Source organism: Pezoporus occidentalis, unplaced genomic scaffold (genome assembly GCF_034315485.1).
Source record: "Pezoporus occidentalis ecotype Australia unplaced genomic scaffold, CSIRO_AGI_Poc_V1 ctg10, whole genome shotgun sequence".
Taxonomy (NCBI): domain Eukaryota; kingdom Metazoa; phylum Chordata; class Aves; order Psittaciformes; family Psittacidae; genus Pezoporus; species Pezoporus occidentalis.
Genome location: NW_026912779.1, coordinates 1826154 through 1842937, shown reverse-complemented (window position 1 = coordinate 1842937; position 16784 = coordinate 1826154). Strand labels below are relative to the sequence as shown.

The window sequence follows — 16784 nt, the reverse complement described above, 5'->3', positions numbered from 1 at the left end:
TTCTTCCTGGGGAACAAAATGGATGTGGGATGCTGAAACTGTTTTCAAAGACAGAACAGAAGTAGGATCAGATGCAAGAATCTCAGCAGCCTTGCGAGGCAGAAGCTGTGAGCCCAACACAATGAGGAACAAACCAGAGAGGATTTGGAAAGATTTCAAAGGATATGTCAGGCTAAAATCTGCCTCCAAACTGTTGCTTTCCCATGAATCACTTTGTCCAATGCATTAGAAGCGTAACTGCAATACATGGCAGCACAAGGAGAATAATTCCAGTGTCTCAAAAACCAAAGAAGCCACTTTTTGAATCAACGGAAGGGTAATTCCAAACATGAGCTTTTTAGTTTTATAAAGAAAAATAAAAGCATTTTGCACACATGCACCCATTTGTATAAACATCTGACAAAGTAAGAGCCCTATGAAAACAGCAGAAGTATCTATTCTGGCAATACACTTCTGCACACTGTTTTTGGAAGAGTCAGAGGTAAACTATTGCCATGTGAGAAGTGTTTGCATTTTCAAATAAGGTGTTTCTGCCATTCTATGACAATTTTCCTCTGCGTTGTTTAAATAACTGACTTTATAAAACCCAGATGGGCTCACGAAGCATCATTTTATTAGCCAGCATCCCAGACTTTCCTGCCACCTCTCTGGTGGGTGAGTTTATTTACTGGAGCACAGACTACAGCCTCCCAGGAGGGTTACTCGTACCCTCTTCATCTGCAGAAAAAGCCATAGCTGAGGACAGGAGCTTTACTGCTGCTGTTCCATTCAACTGGCAGAGCAAGGCTCCACACAGAAGTCAGAGGTATAAATATTCAAATGCATTCATATAAAGCCAGGTTTCTAATCAGCCTTCTTACAAATGCAGGAATAGAGAAGGAGACCATTCCAGAAGACAGTGCAGCAGAGAGGTTCTGCCAGAAGAGCAGCTGCTACCTGAGGCCCTTCAGGTAGGTGTTTTAGCACCACATTACAAAAAGACCTATGTGAGGTCCACTGAACAAATGTAATGACTGATTCTGTGTGGCTCTTTGCTTTCAGATGAGAATGGTGGTTTTTTCCTGTTGGAAGAGGTGGGAAGCAGGCAGCTTTCCTAGTTGGTATACTTGTGAAGTTTAAAGCGCTGTATTCGGCTAGAGCCTTCTCTCAGCTGCATGAGGGAAAGGCTACAGTAATTCCCTTTAACTTACAGAGGTTCTTTCCATTGAGACATCTCAGACATGAAAATAATCTGGCCCAATAAATATTTTTATCTGTAAAACAATTTAGATTTATATTATATAGCAACACTTCTCAAAATAATGGGATAACCAAATACTAAGAAAACTGACACAGCACTATAGAAACATTCCTGTCAATGCAATTTTGTTATTGGAGAGGGGAAGAGAAGTAAGATCCATAATCCCTTTATGGACTTTTTTTTATTCCTCACATGAAGCCACAGTACGTAAAAAATACCTCTGTCTGAACTCGAATTCAAACCCCACATTCTCTAGTGCCTCAACTGCTAAATGAATGTGTGATGTAGCACAGTAAAATAACCTGCAATGTTAACAAAACCAGGTATTTTATGCTTGCATATTACTGCTGCCTTTAGACACTTGATAGAATGGCAATGTCCAAAGGCAGCAGTAACATAATAACTATAACAATGATAATAATCATAAGAACACCACTAATGAAGCCTGTATGTGCACAAAGAGCTTGCCTGCAGAGTCTTTCACAGAGGGGCACAAGTTTGTTCTGGCATGATTTGAGCCAGCAGTGCATCTCCCAGCTCCAAGCCAGAGCTATGTTATCACTAACCCAGAGATGAGCCCAAGAAAAGAGATCCAAAGTCTTAGCAAGGCTTATTAGCTTGAGGGCAGCACAATGCTAATCCCAGCTTTGCAGCTTGTTTCAGAACTGGCTTGCATCCCACCAGAACGCAGGCAATATGAACTTCTGTCTGTCTATACATCTGTGCAGATAAACTCAACCAGAAGAGACTACTCATGTGTTTTATGAACTGAAAGAAATCGTACTAAGGTGTAGGAAGCAGGGAGATAACATGACTGTGGCGAACAACTGGCAGTTCCATTAGTTTCACACTCTGGGTTTTAATTATGGTTAAAAAGAGATGAGGGATGGCAGGAACAGGAAATCAGCGCAAGTAAAATGAAAGGAAAGGGAAAAAGAAATTCCAGCTGACCAGCCTCAAAGCAGAGGGGAATCATAACGTGGAATCTGAAAGAGCATAAATTAGAAGCTGTATATATGGCAGGGAATTGATTTTTCCCAAGTGGTAGAATCCAGGTGTGTTTCTGAAATAGGTTGCCTGGTTGTCTATAAAACTGAAGAACCCTTTGGAAGCTGCCTGGGCTTGATTTGAAAAGATGCAATCAAATTATCTAGATCAGATGAAAAGCTGCCATCACCCATCTGGCATAGGGTTGGAGAAAAACCTGATGGAGGGCTTAGAAACTAGGATAGTGGGATAGGAGAAAACACTAATGAGGACATCATGGGTACCAGAGCTTGAGATACCAAGCTGCCATGAACCCCACTGTATGCACTGTGCTGCAGGGTAAAGGAAGACCCACAACTTGAGGAAAGACTTGGGAGACCACCACAATAAAGCCAGGTCTCCCACAAATCTCTCCAGTCCCCATGGGTAGTTTTAGCAGCCACGAAAATCTCAGTCTCTTAAATCACAAGTAAATAATTAGTCATGAAGGGCAGTGGCTCTGCCCACTTGAGGTAACACACAGCAGCTGTGTGGGTATGGGAGGACATCATTACAGTGGGAATCTTAGTCTAATCTCCAAACTTCACCATAAAGCCTTACTTTATTAAAAAGGCTTAGATTTTAACAGGCCCAGGAAAAAGCCAGCCTTGACTTGGTGACAATTTCCACAAATACATCCACAAAATCTGTGCACAAGATTTCAGCTCTCTGCTGCAAAGCCCTGAGGCACAAGTGCTACAACTAAACACCTCAAAGATCTTCATTGGGGCACATCAGCACCTTTTCACTAATCCCATTTTGTGGCATTTTAACTGAATTGGGTTTAGATCAGATTTTCTAACACTCTAGGCTGAGGCAGACTCCTGCTGTGTAAACCACTGGTAAAAGGTATTTAGGTTTTAAGTTTATTGGCAGAAGTGGGAGGTGACCATTCTCTACTGAGATACCTATCCCTGCTGTTCAGAACAGTACTTAGAGCAGAGTATATAAATCCAGCATGTTTTGAACATCAATTCTGATTACTTTTATACCATGTGTGGAACCCAAATATGAGGGCTGAAGAGAAAAAGCAAAGCTGCTTTTTCCCTCATGAAAAACATGGGGAAAAAAGCTCAATGGGGTCCTAAAATAAAAAGATGACAAATCAATGTGACCATGAATGAGTAAGACAATAAATAAGATCCAGCCTTACCGTACAGATCGATCATCGCTGCCTGTGACTGCTAAAGGCTTCTTTGGATGGACTGCCAGGGCCCAGAGCTCCCCTTCACAATGGCCCTGCATGATCAGCATGGGTTTATCTCTCTCTCTTACTAGCACCTCAAATATCTCACTGTCCTGTGTCCCTGCTAAAAGCCTGTCTGCTTTCCAACAGACACTTCGGATGGACAGACCTGACAGGGGACAGAATAGTCTTAGATTAATAGCAATGACAAGACAAAGTGGTAGTACAGTGAAGATCATTGAGACTTCAAGAGTTAATTTACAGCCACTGTTATGTTTTCACACTGAAGTCTTATAACACATCACAGCTGATTAAAGTCTCAAACCAGTTCTGTTAAATCATCCTAATTTACAGAGGAAGAGAAAATCTCAGTCCTAGGAAGGTGCTGAGTACCTAATATTGCTGCTGCCAGCTCCTCAAAGGATCAAGCTCTCATGCTTTGTGTAAACCTTGGGAATTTACTTTAAATAGCAATTCAATTTCACATGATTTAAAACTGTAAAGTTTAGATGAGGCAAGGTTCCTGTGACTGAAGCTGGTTTTGTTCCTTTCTTCACTACTTTTCTTTTTTCACATTTAAATACAATGTTGAATACATTTTAGTGGTGAATCTAAATGGTTCGTGCCTGTGCTACCACACTTTAGTCCCAGCTGACTGTTAAAAAATAAACCAAAACACCCCAAAAAGCCCCTGGCCAACAGAATCTTGCTTTGCATAACTTTTACAACTTGATCTTATTCCACAAATCTGATCCTAACTTTGCAGGTGGAATGTTACTAACTTAGGCTTAGAAACAGCCTCTTAGCAGGCTGAGCAGTTTGACAGCATCCTCTGGTTGACTCCCTGCAGGGTTTCTTTTCTGTTCCAGGATATGAAAATTAAAGTCTGGGTAATGGCTCTGGATGCTGTGAGATGTGAATGAATAACAACTCCATTAGTCATGTAGGCAAGGTCAACCACGTCATCATTTGAACATCTTTTGGAACCAAATGCACAATGCAATTAACTGATGGTCACAAATAAAATATATTCATTGTAGGCATTTTGTGTCATCTCTCGAGAAAGACAAATTAATCTTCACTTACTGTCTTGTCCGTTTCCAAAAGGTCCATTGACCTTTTGATAGTCATTTTGTGACTTAGCTAAATTCACATTGAAGTTATGACTTGTATCTTCTTGATACATACGAAAGGCTACACACACAATGAAGTTTAGATGTTAAGTGGGAAATGGGTATTGTTAAGTTTGAGAATACAAAGTACATCTTTTATGTGGAAAAGGTAATGTTTAATGTGACATACTGCACATAAAGATATCTATTGTCAGAATTTTTTACTAATACATGTATATTTTACATATAAAAGCCAAGCCTATGGTCAGATTGTTACTGCTGATGCAGCCCATTTAAAAAGTGGTTAGTATCCTTCAGTATGGGATGACCGATGAATGAGTACATGGGAGGCTGTGAAGTCTTCCTGGTACCCTAGAAAGACATTTTAAGTTTGAAAGCTGATGCCTTTGCAACCTGCTGTAGCAGAAGGTGTCCCTGCCCATTGCAGGGGGTTGGAACTGGAAGAGCTTTAAGGTTCCCTTCAACCCAAACCAGTCTGTGATTCTGACAGAAGGTCATAGGTAAGCAGTTAAGGCCGACTCTATTGCTTAAAGTTACAAACGTGCTTAAACTAAATTCTTTACTACTTTTGCCATGTAAGAAAGCAAAAGCCTTTATTGATTGTCTCTCAGCAATATAGCTGCTGTCACAGTGCCTGCTTCTACCCATCTGCTCTCATCTGTATATTCTGTATTCTGCAGCATTTAGGAGATGGTAGAAATAATGGCATTAAGTTAGAATCACTCCACAGCATTGAGGATTTGCCTTCAATAAGCCATTCCTTCATTTAACTTCCATCAAGACCAAAATCACTTCTTAGGCAACCTGTAGAGGGATAGCTAGGTGTTTTCTGATGACAATGTGCTAGAAGATGACACCTTTATGAAGACATTAAAGCTTTGTAATGTAAGTTATAAGCTTGAAGTAATAACTTGCCACAGAAGATAACTACAGTCTATTAAAAGTAACTGATAGCAGCTAAAGTCTGCTTTGTGCTGTGTGTGGTCACATCCCAAGCAATGGTGAGAGCAGTAAGATTGCTTCTACTGTGGTCTCACAAATGCAGGGGACGAAGCGATTCTCCCTTTCAGAATCACTTCACAAAGACCCGAGGATGTTGAAGATGCATGTATCATGTGTGAGCACTGCTTTCCCTATGCTTCCCTTCATATATGTTATTCTGACTTCTATTAGGAACAGACTGCCTGCAACACTGGCGTTATCCAGAATGACCTGTCTCACCCACATGTACAGGCTTATTTCTCCTCAATTTTTACAAGGCATTTCTAAACTGATCAAACCTGCTGTAAATCATAAGGTACTGCCACTGTTTCCTAGAAATGACTGTTAGACATTATGATTCTAACTACTCTATGATTTGGGCCACAAAAAATGACATCAAGCCAGAAGTACAAAGGGAGTACCAGCCTGGTGCCTCCAACAACGCTTTGGAGGGCTAAATTCCGGTTTACACTGCACAAGGCAAACTGGTGGAGCAGCAGCCAGCTAAGGCTGTGCAGTTTGCTTGCTGGATGAGCCTAGACCTTGCAAACCTATGCATTTTACAAGCATTAGGATCATCAGCTCATTTGGTTTAAGGCAAAAAATAAAAAGAATGAGCTTGTTACCAGATCACAGCCAAAATGTCCATAATTGACAGAGTAGCTTTTACCCTTTTTAGTGGCATCTTGACTATTTCAATGGTAATTTTCATATGAAAACTAGGTCTAAAACCATAAGTTGAGAAGCAGGGGAAATTAACAATTACCATTGCAAAGTTGGCTGCCAAAAGTGTATAAAGCCTAGTGCAAACCAGCAGACAGACTGCTCTATTTTCACTCCAGACAGATGTGTACAATTCCCAGAAGACTAAGATCTTGTTAAAGCATGCTCTACAACCTATGGAGATTATAAATGCTCTGAGAGTCTAATCATAAAACCAAGTGATTACTAAGCTCATAGGAAGCATGAGTAGGTACAACAAATATGATGGTCCAGAAGTAGTAACTTTCTATGTATTAATATTCCAAGTGCTACAATTCCAGACGGACCTAATGGAGTGCTCAGATGGTCAGCAGCTTTGACTTATCAGGTTCCAGAAATCTCAATTAGTTAAATGAATTGCAATTAATTAAGTTAAAGATTGGCTGATTTCATTATCTTATCTTCTTGTGTTTAATTAGTTTTTGTTTATCTTCTTGTATGTGCATGGTGGGGAGCAGCACCTATAAGCATCCTCCTGTTTATTCTATGGCACATGGATAACTCTTCAGGTCACATTGTCAGAGAAAAGAGGGAATACAGATCTCAACAGTTAATGCAGTCATTAAGTAAAAACCCAGCAGTATGCAGACATTTATGCTTCAAATTAAATTGTACCCATTATCAAGATGTGTGAAAACCATTAAAGTAATAGCTTGTTACCTTTGTATCCTTGTTCAGTCTCCCTGAGATCAATTTTAGTAATTGGTTTGAAATCAGTGTCCCATAACCGAATGCAACCATCTCTCCCTCCGGTGGCAAAACCTTCCTCACAAGCATACATACTAAAAATTCCAGCCTGTTAACCAATAGTATAACAAGTTTTAATGCTCTTTACAATCAAAATAAACACACAAAGCAAATGTTTATGGACAGACTCTTGTTCAAGGCTAGAAACTGCTAGGCAGCAAAATGGTGTTCATCCAGAAAGCCAAACAGCAAACACAGGGGGATGCTTTTATTTCAAGTGCTCCCACTTCAGTGGCTGATGTAGGGATTTTTGTACAAACAGCAGAGACATAGAACTTTAAATCTGATTTAGTTAATATTGCTACGAGGAGCATTAAATAAATAATGGAACACTTAAAATAAATAGTTACCCAGAATAAGCAAAACCAAGCAAACAAGCCACACAAATATTCTTACAGGTGTGGAGGTGACTGAGATATTCTTTCACGATTTCAGTTCAGACATCAGCTGGAATCTGACAGGAACTGAAAGAGTGTCAATTCATTCTCTTCTCTGAAAGGCAAGTTTCTGTTACAGTCTGAATTTCTTCCTCACTAGTGACAAGGCCTTGTGATTGATGACTGCGCTGTACTACACTGTAATAGCTCATGGAATGAATGCTGATTCAGTGCTCTATTAGGAAAGCCTCTTGGTTAGGAGACAAGCTGAACTGCATGGAAATTAATAAAATGAAGAGAAGACCTGTGTTTTCAAAGTGGTTTTGTTCAATGTCTTCATAAATTAGTACTGGAAATTGGGCAAGAGAATTCATATTAGCCATAATTTATAAGAATGAAACTGGACGCTATATACAAAGAGATTCTATTTAATCATTCTAATGGATCTAAATGAAGTTCTGCAAATAAAAGTTCTGCAAATATACTACAGAACATACAAATATACTGTTTGCCAAAGGTATTTTAATGTTATTGCAGTTGCACATTACCACAACCTGGCAATTACACAACAGTTCTGCAGGTAGGATGTCCCACTGACTGCTTTCCTAGATGAGGGATTATGTCTATAAATAGCAACTACTCTCTTGAACACTTAGATCTGATTTGAAGAGCTACTATGAATCTTGATGCACTGTCAGCATAACCGATTTGGGAGGTCAGAACAAACTGTTAAGTTTGCAGTCCTCTTTCTAGAAAGGTTTTAGAAGCAAACTATAGTGACAACCGTTAGATTTCACATCACTTTTCCTTTTGTTCCAAACCCCCATGCTGGAATGCCGTTAGCCACAATCATGTTTAAAACAGGGGTAGCCCTCAAATACATTTGAAACAAGATTTGAAAATCCTGCTGTGCCTTTGCCTTTAGACTGGTTAGGAACCTAACATGATTCTACACATCCCCCTTTCTTAGTAATTACAAATGCTCCAAACTGGGGGGGGGCGTGGAATGAAGCCAGTTGGAGTAAACAGCCTTTGGAATGTGACTGGAGTGCAATTTGCAGATTAAACAGATTTACTTCACATTGAAGCTTTTATGTAGAGTCAGTCTTCAGCGTTGGGAATTTTAGGAGTAAAATTCTATTTAAAATCAGATCATTTGCTTACCAACTATTTTTAAGTAAACTGATCGTAACTAAAGCTACTCAATCTGTGAAACTTTAGATTTAGAAACGTCCCTTCAGATTTAGTCTGCTCTGTTAAATCAATGCTATAAATATCAGCAGTTCTGCCAATATCAGTTTCAGCCCTAGCATCTGTTGACAATACATGAAGTATAACATTACATATAAGTTCTTAATTGATGAGCAGTCTTAAGACATTCTTCTGGCCTGAAACAGAAGATCATCTTTGCAGATGAGCCTTCAAGAAATTTTGCCATTCAACAAACAGTTCACTTCAGGAAATGATGTTAAAACCATGACTTACACTATGTGCTCCTTGAATTGTGCGGACTAAGTTTAGCCCTTTCCAAACATAGATGTCTCCATTTAAAGCACCAGAGTATGTGATATCTTCTTTTGCACATGCCAAACAAAGGATAGTTTGGAGATCTCCTGTTTTACCAAATATTCCTCTCTTTGCTGTCAGTGCATTTCCACACAACGTCCAAAACTGTGAAATAGAAACGGCAGATCAGGAAAAACTTCTGCAGAATATCTGTTTGCTCATATTAATGTGCAGATCTCACAGACGTACATCCTGGACAGACACTTAACATGACTCCTGCAGTCCCATCATAATTCCCATTACTCCAAAACCTTCCCACCTACCATGGACGCCCCCAGGCAAGTGCAGTAAGTCCAAGAAGAGAGCAAAATGATCAAACTGAGCAAGTGAGGCACAGTTCTGACTCACTCTTGCTACACTTCCCTTCTCATTACCTCACTACCTTTTATCATGTTTTGCTGGGGGCATCTGTCAATGCACACTTTTTAAAGCCAGGAATGTGCCGCTTCTCTGGTCTGCAAAACTCAACATACAGCTACAGTTCTGAAGTGATAAAATACTTTATTTTAAAGAACTTATGTGCCTGAAGCAGACATTTCTGCCCTTTTCCGGTGCGCTGAGATAGGTCCTTCAAATATAGTTACATTTACAAAGAAACCATCTGTTGGATGGAGACTGCAAATGCTTGCACGTGAAACACCTCTCTCTGACAAGTGTACTACGTTCTCTAAGTGTGGAATGGTGACTTTCTTGACTTCTCCACAGACACAGATCCTGCAGAAAAGAATGTAAGACTGACCGTAAGAGACAAGAGAATACAGTTTGCCTTAGAAGGGTGTCTTTAGTGGTAAGCTATAAATACCACACTATTTCTTTCTGAATCAGAGTGCCCCTTTTTGTTGTAAAAACACAATTTAGCAAGCAGAGTGGTTTGTGCTCTCTGTTCCCCCCAAGGATCAGTGCTTCTAGGGAAGGCAGAGTAAAGAGAATGTCAATTAGATGTGTAAGAGAAGTGCTGAAACACCCAGGCCTGCAGGCACTGGGGTGTTCTGGACACACGCAGAGACAGAGGAAATCTATGTGGTGTAGCACAGTCCTGTCTGGACTTGCCAGCTCAGCTCTTTATAGCTGAGATCTATGCTCTGTGGTCCATTGCACTGGAGAGATACAGTCAGGGACTGGACAGGAATATTGAAGTGCCTGACACAGATGCATAATGCCTGTCTCATTCCCACTTTATATGCCTACATCTTTTCATGGCTTTAAGATGAACTTTTAGGTCTTTCTCTTTGTCCTTCTATAAAATTCCTATAAAGCACAATTCCATAAAATCCTTGGATGAAGCATTCTTATTTCAGATCCTTCTTTATTTCTAATTCACCTACATTTTCCCTTTGCCTCTTAATAAGCCAGTTTATGAGAAGTCAGTGGGAATACTTCCTCTATGGCTTGCTTTCTGTGACCAAAAAATATGCTCTCCTCACTTCTGGTTAGCTGCAGCAGAACAAGAGAGCAGATAGCCGTGTTAGGAAAGGGGTGGAGGGAGGATCTTGGGCTCAGTGTGTGATTCCTTAGCACCCTTAGCTCCCAGGCTTTACCACACCTAATACCTGCTCAGCCAAAGGAGCCAACAGAACTGAAATGCTAAAGGAATAAATGGCACTATTCCCAAGTCCCAGTGCCATTCTCACAGTGACACAATTACTTCAGAGCTGTTCTTTTCCTTTGTTGCAAGTTAATTATCATGTTCTCACAGTCTTACAATGAATGGCGAGTATACAGACTACTGTTTGAGCATCACTGGAGGGGAACATCGAATCATTTCCCATCCACAGTTATTTACTGGGGTTTTGCATGCCTCTATCTATATGTATTTACTTTGCCTGGTGTGATGCATTTCAGGGCAATTATGGCCGTTTTAAACAGAATACAGGTGCCAAACAAAGGCAGGTTTTGGAAAACAGCTTGCAGAATACAACAGATGGTATCACTGCTGCCAAGCCCACCCACAGTTTGAAAGCAGTGGTGGTTTTAAGGGCACGAGCTTCTCACTAACCAGAGCTAGAGATATTAACTGGTTTCCTAAACTTCTAGTTAAGCTCTTCCCACCCCAGTCATGTGAAATAATTGCCATCTGTTAGGAAAGCTTTTGATGAGACAGGAGAAAAATAGAAACCTGCAGGGAATATTGGCAAACAGAAGGATTTCTTTCACAGACACGAGGATGTTTTATCCTAAATTTACAGTATATACCTAGGTTCATATTTAAATTGCCAGGAAAAGTGACTTAGAGTGAGCAAAAAGTGGGCACTACTTGTCTGTTCATCTCTCAGGTCTTGCTTACCTTCCCTGTGGTATTCCTACAAGTACCAGCAGCATGACAGGCCAAACAGCAGTTCGTTTAATCCATACTTTAACTTCATTCCTCCTGTACCTGCTCAGTGACCCTTTGTGATGCTCAGTGAGAGAAATCGCTACAGGCTGAGACAATTCTGAGCCAACTGAAGTGGAATGGAGAGGGCAGAGAACCCCAAAATGACAAGTATGTAATGAGGAAAATGACCTCAAATGATCTTAAGTGGATCTGCACCTCAGCCACTGCTGAGTGCCTAAACTGGCTTCAAAGAAAGTTCACAAAGAAAGAAAAATATATATATATGGTAGTTTTTTATGTTTAAAACCCTGATCATATAATAGAACAAATTTCTTTTGTGGCATTTATTTTCCTTTTAATGATTAAAACAGTAAAAAGTGTTTACCTTTATGTGTTTTACTCCACAGCTGACAATTCTATTTGGTTGATATTGATCCCAGGAGATATCAAATATCTGTTAAGAAACACAGTAAGCTGATAATTCAAATTATAGAGTAATTGCATCTAGGCTCAGTTTGCTTTTGCCAATATTTAGGCATCATTTCTGCTCCAACATATTACTAACAATGAAAGAACACCATTTAGGTAAAGATTAAAGCAAATATGTAGGCTTCCTCACAGAGTTCTGTCAGCACACCTCATTTCTGCCTTTGTATACCAATGTATTCCAGCTCCAAGATGTTATTGAATAAACACTATTTACTGTGTCAAGTGAAGTGGGAATTAATGGTGTGATTAGGGATGACAGACTGGTGCATTTATCTTTATACATTAATTTAGGTAGAAGGTACAGTATCTAATTTAACCTGATTACCAAAGACCCCGGTGACAAAATGGGTGAATAATGTTCATCTGACTTGATCTACAGAGTTAAAATTGAATTCTTCATTTTGATTAGTCTCACATTTGTATTTATAACAGTATGCACTAAAAAATGAAGTAAAAGGTCCTGTGTAGCTTACCAGAACAAACTCACAGTGTATTCTGTGGCTATGGGATTATGCCAACTGAGAATGACTCTGTAAGGTATGGAAACAAAAAGGCTGTATTTTGGCCCACATTTCCAACAGCTTGTCGGTTTTAGACTTTGTACCTCTGGCATTCAGCTTTTCAATGTCCAAGCTGAAAACCCACAAGGTTCCACAACCATTAGTTACTTCAGGAAATGTAGGCCTGTACAGAAAGACAATGGGACTTTTTGCTGCTTGTAGCTCTTCAGCTGTTAAGTATAAATCACGAGAGAATTCTCATCAGTTTACACAAAAGTATTGTTTTAAGCTTACTCATCAACCATTTTATACACCAGGAAGCACTGTCTTCCTATGGAATATTTATCTTCTTTACGAACATCAGGATTCACAGTAGTTCAAGTACTATTTGTTTAGAAGTTTTAGAACACACAAGATATTTCACCCTCAGAAATGCCTTACGACTCCTGTACACTAAATCATTGGAATCTGTGGCCCAATTAGAGATGCATTCTTCCCCACTCCCTCTTCAGTGCAAAATACCTCTTTGCTGGTAGTGAAAGTCTACTAGGATACTAAGATTTTAGTGTTTCTTGCCTGTCCTGGGTCTTCTGCTAATTCAGAACCTGATCTTGGACCTACTGAGCTCAGTAGCAAAACTTCCACTGATGTGACTGGGAAATTAATCAGTTCTGAAACAGAAATTTGAATGAGGACTAAGATTCTGTTGTGTTATGAACTTTTTAAGTAAAAATGAACCACCAGATCTATTCAGATGACACACAAGATGCAGGTAGACTGTATGCATACACAGACTGCAAGGAAGGATTTAGTCTGCTGCTTTGCATTTATGGGTACTCTGTCACGTGTAATAAAACATCATAAAGCTCAATATTATAAAATTCAAGCACGTTATAATATCATAACAAGGTTAGAATTTGTCAGAATGTGTCATTAATTTATTTTAAGGTACACATCCTTGTGCTTTTATATGTTGAGGTGGTATTTTGCTTATGCTAAACCTGTTAAAACATTTCCTAATCCTGAATAATGTTCAAAACTCAAACCTCTTCAGGTCTCATATATATTGAAGTTAAGATCCTTTATCTGAAGTTAATAGACAGAAAAGGACTATTTATCTAAATTATGTTTCTCCTACAGGTAACTGTCTAAAGCAAAAAGAAACCAGAGCTAATTAAACTTTCCCTCAGGATAAACTGTCTTTTGGACATATTCAGAAAGAAGATGATCTTCGTCCATTGAACTAGCACTTCACATCTCATGTAGAGAGCTATAAATCATCCTAATCAGTGTGTAGTTGCAAAGTGTTTCCTCCCTAAGCTTAGTAAACAGCCCAAGAATCCGTCATCTGCCTCTTTTACTAACACAGTGCTTTATGCTACTTCTGGCATAATGAGAAGAAATAAATACCTTGGTCAGGATTTTAAAAGCCAGGCAGAATGATCCAAATTATCTTTGCATTAACCTGATACAAAGAAAAATGCTTTTTAAAACACAAGGCACAATTCAATTCATACAATTACCCTGTCTGAATGGCCTGTAGCTGTCGCCAGTAGTTTTCCTCTCTTCCAGTCCCAAATACACACTGTGTTTTTGGCATCCAGTCCCACTGAAGCTAAACGCTAAGGAAAAACAACAGTAATCCAGTTAGCAGAAAACCAGCTCAAAGATCTCTTTACTGTAGTTCCGATTATTATGCATACAAATTGATTTTCCCAACATGTGACTTGGGGTGAACTAAATGGGAACCTTCGAGATACTCATACTTAACATTTACTCACTGCAGAAAGTGCCAAAATGTCAAATCTATTCCAAAAAGTCAGGTTTTAATCTTGGGTTACTGATGTCTCAAGTACAGTTCTTACCATGAAACACTTGAGGTGCTTGTTTCAGGTGCACACCATGGTAGCATTTTGATTTCTTAATCTGATAATGAAAGTGAATGGGGAATAAAAGCACTTGCTATTTCCGACTACAGTTTTGTTCATTGTGCTCATTTTGTGGAGCTTTAGAATCACAATTAGATACACTTTTCCTGATTGCCTTCTCCATAGCTTAGTATCGCAAAATACCAATTAAAGTAATTAAAATTATTACTTGCCAAATTAAAGTTATTAATTAAAATTATTATTAATTATTCAGCAATTAAACTAACTAATTATTTTAATACTTTCATATCTCAGTAATACAAGAAAAAAAAAAAAAAGAGCAGAATAAAATGGAAGGGAAAATCTGGAGGGGAGGAGGTGGGCTGCATGCACTAGCAAAGCACCCAAAGATCAATGGTTATCACGGAGGTTGTAGGTTCTCTTCCAGCGACTGTGCTCACCATGTCCAGCATTCCATGATTTCCCCTAGAGCTTCCTAAGAGGTGAGAGGGCTCACCTGGGCTTTGCAGCCCAGAGATGGTAGAACTGGGTTCATTATATGTACCAGTGCAAAGACTAAGCTAGTGCCAAAGGTACTTCATCTGTACATACTGGATGTGATGCCAAGGTGTGTTGTATAGGGATATATAACGTATGTAATGGATATGTTCAACATATATTAGTAAAAAGAATGTGCCTGAGTGACTGGAAAGACAAGAGACTATTTTCATGGGAAACTATGTAGTAGCTCAGCAACGGGACTTCTTAAACAGAGTTGTATCTGTGGTGTCTGTGTTGCCTGTCCCTTGTTCTTCTCACTGTCCTGCCTAATAACTTCATCTCACAAGGAAGTATCAGTCCAACTGAAGCTCCACAGCATTTTGCTCAGTTATAGGAAATCCTGCAATTCAAGACCATGCAATAGATGAAACCTTTCTTTTTGCCTCAAAGATAAGCACATGAACCTTCTGGTCCAGATGGATATATGTTTCAGAGATAACACCAACCAGATCTTTTCCTTGAAGATTTCCTTCAAGAAGATGACTTGCAAACTTCATCCCTTCAACTGGATTTCCTTCAACTGAATGTCCACTATTTTTGGCTCAAATTTTCAATAGGCAAATTGTTTAAAGTCTGGAGGCATATTTGATAATACAAAAGGACTGAACCAGCAAAGAAAACAGGTACAATCACTAGAGACTGCCCTAAAATGCTGTATTAGAAAAAACGCTCACTGCAATGACTCACAACAACTACTGCACAACTGAGAGAAAAGATCATCATTCATAAAGAAACACAGGGTTCCAGTTTTCACTCTGTAGCAAAATAATTCAGACACCAGGTACTCCATGCCTTTTCACACCATTTCTAAGTGTAAAAACAGAGAATACATCTTCCTTCTTAAGGGAGCCACTATCAAAAGCCCCTGGTCTAAATGCAGTGGATATAGAAGCACCCTTCACTGTCCCCTCAGTAGTTATAATTCTTTTATTTCAGAGCAATGAAAGAGATCTTCTCAGACTTTGGTTGTATGAGAGCTGACAGCAGGCATTATGTCAAAGGCAATATTTGAACTCTGCCTAGTGAGTAATGTATAAACCAACCAATATCCTACCAGCAAATGTACTAAGCAATATGGTACTAATGAAAACCAAAACCAACAAACCCCAAACAATAAAAAACCAAACCAACAAACCAAACAATAAGCCAAAAACCTATTTACAGACTTATTCCACAAGTTCCTCTGAGCCCAGTCTACTTTTATATTGTCTTTCACTGGAATAAAAATGTCTCAGGTCTTATTAAATCAGACTGCGTGAGAATATGCTGCAGGAATCCACTAGACACCAAGTAGTCAGAAGACTTTATTACAATATAGAATCACAGAATCAGCCAGGTTGGAAAAGCCCTTCAAGCTCATCCAGTCCAACAATTCCCAGCACTGCCAAGGCCACCACTAACCTGGCACTGAGGCCTCGTCTCCATGGGGTGTGAACACTTGCAGGGACGGTGACTGCAGCCCTGCCCTGGGCAGCCTGTTCCAATGCCTGAGCACAGACTGTTGGAAGACTCTTCATATGTGAGTCTCTGCAATGGTAGGTAAAGGTAGGTTCAAAGTTTGAGGTTCTATCACTAGATGCGAATGAACCCCCAAGTTTTTCTCTCTCAGATGTGTCCTGAATATCTGCATTTAACCTCAGACAATGTGCTTGGTTATTAGACATATGGTAAAGAATGAAAAAGAAATCAAATATAGGAAAGAATAATCTTGCTCCTGCAGTTACCAGCATAAAAATCTTACTTTCCAGAAAGGCCTATTATTGTAGAAAAGGAAGTTTGCTTTGCCCTGAGCAATCTACACCCACCCAGGGGCTTGGATGTAATGATCAAAACACAAGATATTTTTCACGGAGCCTTCACCAATTCCAACTTTTTCTCACCTCTTTTATACTCTTCACCATGGAAACCATGGCAGCGCTTACAGCATCTTTCAGATTCATGGTGTGAACATCATCAGACCTGAACTGCAGCTGTCAGTCAGGAAATTACCATTAGTGGGGGAGATGGACAGTGAAAGTCCATGGGGAAATGAGG

At 39.5% G+C, this 16784-nt stretch overlaps 1 protein-coding gene across 1 annotated transcript in view; it reads right to left on the bottom strand.

Annotated features, from left to right (window-relative positions):
• EML6 (EMAP like 6) overlaps window positions 1–16784 on the bottom strand; it is a 119330-nt gene that overhangs the window by 61337 nt on the left and 41209 nt on the right. Inside the window, 5 exon segments of the mRNA XM_062609103.1 lie at window positions 3420–3621; window positions 6989–7124; window positions 8938–9123; window positions 11718–11786; window positions 13845–13943. Coding sequence (XP_062465087.1) covers window positions 3420–3621; window positions 6989–7124; window positions 8938–9123; window positions 11718–11786; window positions 13845–13943 — 692 coding nt within the window.